We start from the raw sequence: 6,806 nt of genomic DNA, 5'->3' as shown, positions 1-6,806 counted from the left end.
GGCCCCTTTTTGCTAAAACAGCCCTATTGAGGCATGGACTCCAATGTAACATCCATATGAATGGTAGGACCCAAGGTTTCCCAACAGAACATTGCCCAAAGCATCACACTGCCTCTGCCAACTTGCCTTCTTATACCGCACCCTGGTGCCATCTCTTCTCCAGGTAAGTGCCACACACACACACGCACCCGGCCATCCACATGATGTTAAAGAAAACGTGATTAATCAGACCAGGCCACCTTCTTCCATTGCTCTGTAGTCCAGTTCTGATGTTCATGTGACCATTGTAGAAGCTTATGGCTGTGGACATGGGTCACCCCGGCTTCACAGCCCCATACACAACAACCTGTGATGCCCATTTTTTTCTGCTTTCACCACATCAACTTCATGGACAACATGTTCACTTGCTGTCTAATATATCCCACTAATTTTCAAATGCCATTGCAACGAGATATTCCCTTTACCTGTCAGCAGGCATAATGTAATGGCTGATCGGTGTATGTTATCCCTATAGGCTGAATTCACAAAGCTAACACACCAGGGTAAGAAACTTTATTTTTTAAATAGTACATTTTTTTTCCAATGAGATTTGAAAAATGACTCTGAAAAATTATGCTGAAAACAAAGTTCCTTATCCATGGGTTAAAGTTTTGTAAATTGAACCTATTGTAAAGTAAAGCAAAATCTACAGAAACTAACATTTATTTTGCATTATTCACATTCAGAGCACTATCACAATAACACAAGATAAATACAAACACATTTTTACTTTTATTTACAGTTAAATGCAGTCATCCTTGTCTATCAGTAGATTAACGTCACAATGTAACTTGTGTCTGCTGTGGTGATCACATTAGACAGAGGCAAGTTTGGGAAGTGTTCCAAAACACTGGATATGTTCTCCACACTATATGATTTTACCAAGGAAAGCCCATTAAAGACAGACGTGTCCAGGTAAGAAATATGTAACTGTGACTGCTTGTCTCTGGATGTGGGACAAGGTCCGTCTCCCTCCTTGATCTTCTGATCACTGCAGCTATAAATGATCACACTTTGCTCCTCCATAACTTCTGTTTGCACCCTTAGATGTCGGAGTCCCAGAATGGCCAGGTATTCAGTTGGCAGGACCGTAGTGCCGCAAAGTGAAAGTTTTAAGTTTTTCACAAAAGTGAAGTTTACCAGCTTGCCTAGAGTGGACGTATCAGAGAACCAGATGGTCAAGTTCCCACTGTAGCTCAGCCTAGATCCAGTCTTGTTCTTCGGGTGGACAGTCTTACAGCTGCACTCCAGGTTGGCCAGGTTGTAATCGCAGTTATGGATGTTAGAGGAGCAACTACAATTTCGGATGTTGTTGTCTTTGGAAAATATCAGAGTATGGTTCTGACTGAGCACAAGGCCTGAAATACTGCAGAGACCCAGAAAGCCTAGTAAAAAGAGATGTTGACTGTAGAAGGACATTGATATCCTAGAACCAAATCTTCCAGACTTCAAAGAGCACAGCTTCATCCATCAGGGGCTGCACAAGACAAGATTTCTCTAGAGACAAAAATTTACATCAGTTAGTCCAATGTAAAATATAGGGACATATTCATAATCAATCCACAAATTCAGACAGTCATGTGCCTAAACTAAAATAAAAGAGTGAGAAATATTTACAATTTACACAGTGTATTTTACACCCATGTGCTAGAGCCCTTTAAAGCATAATTAAACTGAATTAAAAAAATAAATAATTTATTGTAGTTTACTAATCAATGGAGGGTGGCTGGATTCGTTTTCTTTTTTCAAGCTTTTATTCCTATATTTTCACCTGGAGATCAGCCAGTAACCTACCTCCTGTCTTAGGGTGGCTATATGCACTTCTCCACTGCATCTATGGAGGAGCAATCTAGTCACCCTTGGACAACAGCATTTTAAAGCTAAGGTTAAAAGTGACCCTGATGGTTGCCCAAAAAAACTCTTATGGAAGCTGCAATAGATGCCTTTGTAAGCAAGTCCTTGCAGGGTACCCACATTTAAAGCATTTCTGTGGTTGTACCAACTGCACTGTGTGGCTATGCAGATAGTTCAGGTTGGGAAAGGGTTAATGTGTTTTTCTCTTTTCCTGGATTTTTCTTGGGTCCTTAACCCCCTCCCCCCAGATAGATCTGCTGGAGCATGTAATCCTACTAGGAGCATGTGCCTCGCCCCCTACTGGGTCACCTGCTTGGGATCTCACCTGGAGCCCACCAGGAGACCACCAGCATTGGACTTGCATTGAAGGACTTGTTACCTTGGAGAAGGTATGAACCTGGGCAGCCTACATTAGGTAGTTGGGGTTGGACTTTGTTCATTTAAGCTGTACTGTTGGACTGTACAACTGAATGTTCAGTAAAGTTCCATTAACCGCTTTATGCCTCATCTGAAGTTTGGCCAAAGGGGTGCATTAGGGTACATGGCGTATCCAAAGAACAGGACCTGTAACATCAATAGGGATGAAGAGAAGAAGCTAGAGAGCCACCAAGAAAGAGTTAACCATACAGAGGAGTTGGTGGGAAGTCATGTCTAACAGTCTAACATGCAGTTGCTATGGCTAACCAGGACTGCTGGGAATGCTATAGCAGCCTGTAAGTGGGAAGGTGGTGCCAAGCATGGGTGATGGGTCCTCTGGTAAATGAGGCGGTTTGTGCTCTGACTGTCTCCCTAGCGGTGTGCACATGTAGAGATCCACATTCAGTGCACAGTGGGATTTCTGATCTTCCACTGGAAGTGAGGTGGCAGAGTAGCTGGCTGGTGGAGCGGGACACAGTCTCCACGGTGTCCCCCTCAAAGTGCTGCATTCAGAGGATAAGGTGTACAGTGTCACAGGTGAAGAGTGCCTTACAGCAAACAGCCTCAAGTTTAATGTATTACTGTGCAAGGTGGGTGGGTAACTTCTAAACACTGGATGCCTGCTTAAGGCTGATTTGTGCATGACTGTGGCCCTGCCTAGTCCTAGGCATTAGTGAACCCATCCACGGAGCTCCACACAGTATTGTATTTACATCTCCTGGGACCCTTTCTCTTACCTTCACTCTGTGCAATGTTGCAGTTTACATCAGACTCCTCAGCTTTTGACACTTCCAGAAGCATGGGGGTCCGCAGCTAGGGGCAAGGGGGGTCAAGTTCCCACCAGTAGGGTAACACCGTCAAGGTGCTGTCAAGCCCCCCCATTAGTATAGTATGACTTTGGGCTCTTTTCCCTGCTCAGTCCAGCAGAGAACTCAGCGTCGCTGTGACAGGAGAAAGGCGAGCTGCGGGCTATCAAAGGTTACCCCCGCTCGCCCCCCCCCCCCCCCTTCTACTGTCAGGGACAAGAGATGGCGGATCTCACCGAGTTCCCCTCCCAGCTTCCTGCCCGCTCCATTCCTTCCCTATTGGCCATAACTGAGGGCCAATCAAAGGAGACTAGTAGAGAAGAGCATCATGAGACATGTAGTCCCAAAGATTGGCGACCCCATTTTTCACAGGGAGAAGGCTACAGCTCGATCAAGAGAGAGATTGAGAGACTGCAGCCTGGAAAAAAGCTGATGTAGAAAGTGCTACAGGACAAAGAATGAGAAGTGTGCTGGGCATAAGCCAGAGAGAGAGCCACACTGCCCAGCTCCACCAGAGAGAGAGCCACGCTGCCCAGCTCCACCAGAGAGAGAGCCACGCTGCCCAGCTCCACCAGAGAGAGAGAAACGCTGCCCAGCGCCACCAGAGAAAGAGAAACGCTGCCCAGCGCCACCAGAGAGAGCCATGCTGCCCAGCACCACCAGAGAGAGAAAAACTGAGCCACTACCAGGGTACAGACATGCTACACTACTTACCAGAGTTGCCCCCAGGGAACCCAGAGTGAGCAATCGTCAATGCTGTAGTTTTGCTGGGTCTGGTAAGAGGGCCTGTTGGCCATTATCCATTACGCATCCTAGGGACTGTACTACGTCTGCAGTCTCTGACCATGATAATGTGATCATGACGTGTCAAAAAGGGGCGGTGCATGGGTGACCCTAAAATGATGCCCCCCCCCCCCCCCGAAAAAAGTTCTGCGGACGCCCATGTCCAGGAGTGTCGGATTCTTGTGGTTTTATTCTCCAGTTCTTATGCAATTGCTGTGTCCTGTGGAGATGGAAGGAAGGAACCACAGCACATGGTGGGGGACACAGGAATCCGATACTCCTCAGGGTGTTTAATGCTGATTTGCCTAATTCAGCACCATAACAAGTGATGGGTCACTGGAGAAGTAATTATAATACCTCCTCTATTTTAGGGAATCTCTATTAGATTTTTTTCAGATGACTGAAGGGGTCACTTTAAGGTTTTTTTTAACATAATGTTGAGTTTGGAGGAAGTTAAGGGTTAATTGTTAGGAACAGGTTAAGTGTTCAATGTTAGATGTTATGGTCATATTATAAGTTGTTTTAAATTAGGGGTCAGCTTATGTTTTTGGGTATGGGTGAGAGCAGGGCTGCAATTTCCATAATTGCACCAGTAGGCTGGTTGGCATGGCAAACATTTTTTTTTCTTCCTTACTCTAACCCCCCTCTATTACCCCCACACATACAGTATATACAGAAATCCAGTGGTAGGATTGTGTGTGTGCAATGTCCTTATAGCATGCTACTGTCTTCTAAACTACCCCGCTGCCAGGTGCTGGAAAGTGTTTCAACATCTGGCAGTAGGACAGCTTTAAAGTTTTACTAACCCCTCCCCCTCCAAAGTGCCAACAGCTTATAAATCTTTTTACATTAAAATATTGCCACTATATACCTTTTTGGATGATCTGTATACCACAGTTACATCATAAACTGCACAGTTTCTCCAGTGCTGAGAGTTCAGGAAGGTGGAGATTTTCTCACTGCAGCCTGTATACACGCCCACATGTGTGATGTCAATATCATGTGATCTGGCTATCTCTAAGAACAAGAAACTGTTCTCTCCAGCATTAAAGACACAACTGAGCATGTGCAGGTTGGCTATTGTCCGTGTGCTAGTTAGCTGGCCTTCCCCAGATAGACAGTGCAGGAGGGGGGGGGGATCTGTGCATACAGGATAAAACAGCCCTTTTACACAATGCAGAGCATTAACCCCTTAAATTCCTCAGTGAGTATAACAAGCATGCTATGCTGCATTTACAGACAGATTTTACTGTTGTGGGTTTAAGGTCAAGGACTGTGAGGTTCACTTTAATTTTAGGCTCTTTTTCAATGCCAAAATCCTGTACCAACAATTGGAAACATTATTTGAATAAGGCAGAACTATAAATTGTCTTCCAGCTTTTCTATTTGACGTCACCTCCAAGTTCCCACAGGGCATTTGTTCTATAAATAACTTGCACCGACATCCAAATTTCTTTCTTTGGAATTACACAACACAGATATTCTACAGATTACCAGGGACTTTTCATACAGAGCTTTTCAATGTACATGAACGTGATTCTGTAGAACCTTAATAGATCACATATGTTTGCCTCTTCTATTCCATCCAACCTTCTGAGATGATAAAGAGAGAGAGACCTATAAGTACAAAGTATGTAGACGAAGGACACCCCAATTAAGTGGACCAAGAGGAATTATTATGCAAAAAACGTTTGGTTAAACCAGATCCTTTCTTAACACTTTTCCTTTATATTGGGGTTTCAGCATGCAACAATTTAAAGCTTAAATGAAAAGTGTAGTGTAGTATAAAATGTTTGTGTTCAAATAATTTGTAGAGCTTTATATGAAAGACTAAAATGAGCAACATCTAAGGAGGAAAGAGGGATATGGGTATTAGGTTCACCAAAGAGGGACAGCTGGGAGCCATACTCACCTCTAGGGCCTCTGGACAGCAGTAAGCAGGAACTAAAAATCATTAACTGGTACTACTGATCCTGACCTTTCTGTCTGAAAATACTAGCTGCCTGGCTGGCATGCTCAATCAGTGGCTTCAGTGAATTCTGGGACATTGATCTAAACTAGTTCATTGTTCTTATTCCTTTTTAATCTGCATTCTAGATCTAGGTCAGTGACTCAGAAAGCCCTGAAGCTGATATCAGTAAGGCAGCCACCTAACTAGTATTTTTACATGGTTGCGTTAGAGTTGCCACCTCATCCCTTTAAAGCTGGACACATATGAATTACACAGATTCTGAAGGCTAATTTAATGCAGATGTAACGGATGACATTTGGGATCAAATGTCACACGCCTGAAAATTTAGTTTTTGGCCTCAGAACAGCAAAGGTTCTCAGGGTTGATTAGGTAGATAGGCCTTAACACTAGTCTGGCCAGGCTATGTTTGGAAGTTCTGCCTGGTCTTTTGAGCAGTGAGGTGCACATGACAGGCCAGAACTAAGTCAGGTTGGATGTTTGGGTATCGGCCCTCTCGGAGCCAATCAGCGGGCGTGCTGGGTCCCGCTGAGGAGTCTGGGAGGGGGTACTTAAATGGGTGTGGGTCACGTGTTCGAGGTCCTGGAGTTGTTCAAGAGAGCCGTGTGGTCTGGTCTGGTTCCAGGACCGGGTTAGCCCTGTAAGGGGCCCCGGTCACGGAGTGTTACTGTCAGTGGCCCCGTATAGACCTGCCTGGTCTGGGGTAGGGATCCGTCCGTTCCCAAGTCTCAGAACCTGCTGGTCCGAGGCGCAGTAACTGAGGGAGGATTCAAAGTGTCCGGGTGTGCTCTCAGCTTGGAGGGACACCGCAGCTCGTGGAAGTGACCGGGGGAGGAGTCTTCAGAGGAGGGCCGGCAAGTGGCATCCTGAGAAGTGCCTGGTTACTGAGTTGAGAAGGACATTGACAAATTCACACTTTTCCAGTACCAAAGGAGACG

The 6,806-nt window shown here is 45.2% G+C and overlaps 1 protein-coding gene across 3 annotated transcripts in view; it reads right to left on the bottom strand.

Moving 5' to 3' along the window:
* Positions 1–686: 686 nt before the first annotated feature.
* The window catches only part of EPCIP (exosomal polycystin 1 interacting protein), a 40,383-nt gene continuing 34,263 nt past the window's right edge, over positions 687–6,806 (bottom strand). For all 3 annotated transcript variants that reach the window (XM_077479971.1, XM_077479972.1, XM_077479973.1), the window contains exon 2: positions 687–1,536. In XM_077479971.1, the coding sequence (XP_077336097.1) occupies positions 805–1,506 (702 nt within the window). In that variant the 5' untranslated portion in view covers positions 1,507–1,536 and the 3' untranslated portion in view covers positions 687–804. The remainder of the gene's footprint in view (positions 1,537–6,806) is intronic.

This window comes from Lithobates pipiens, unplaced genomic scaffold (genome assembly GCF_037356315.1).
Source record: "Lithobates pipiens isolate NorthernLeopardFrog02 unplaced genomic scaffold, aLitPip1_a1.2 Scaffold_16, whole genome shotgun sequence".
Classification (NCBI taxonomy): Eukaryota; Metazoa; Chordata; class Amphibia; order Anura; family Ranidae; genus Lithobates; species Lithobates pipiens.
The sequence above is the reverse complement of the archived record's forward strand: the minus strand, read 5'-3'. Positions and strand labels throughout refer to the sequence as shown.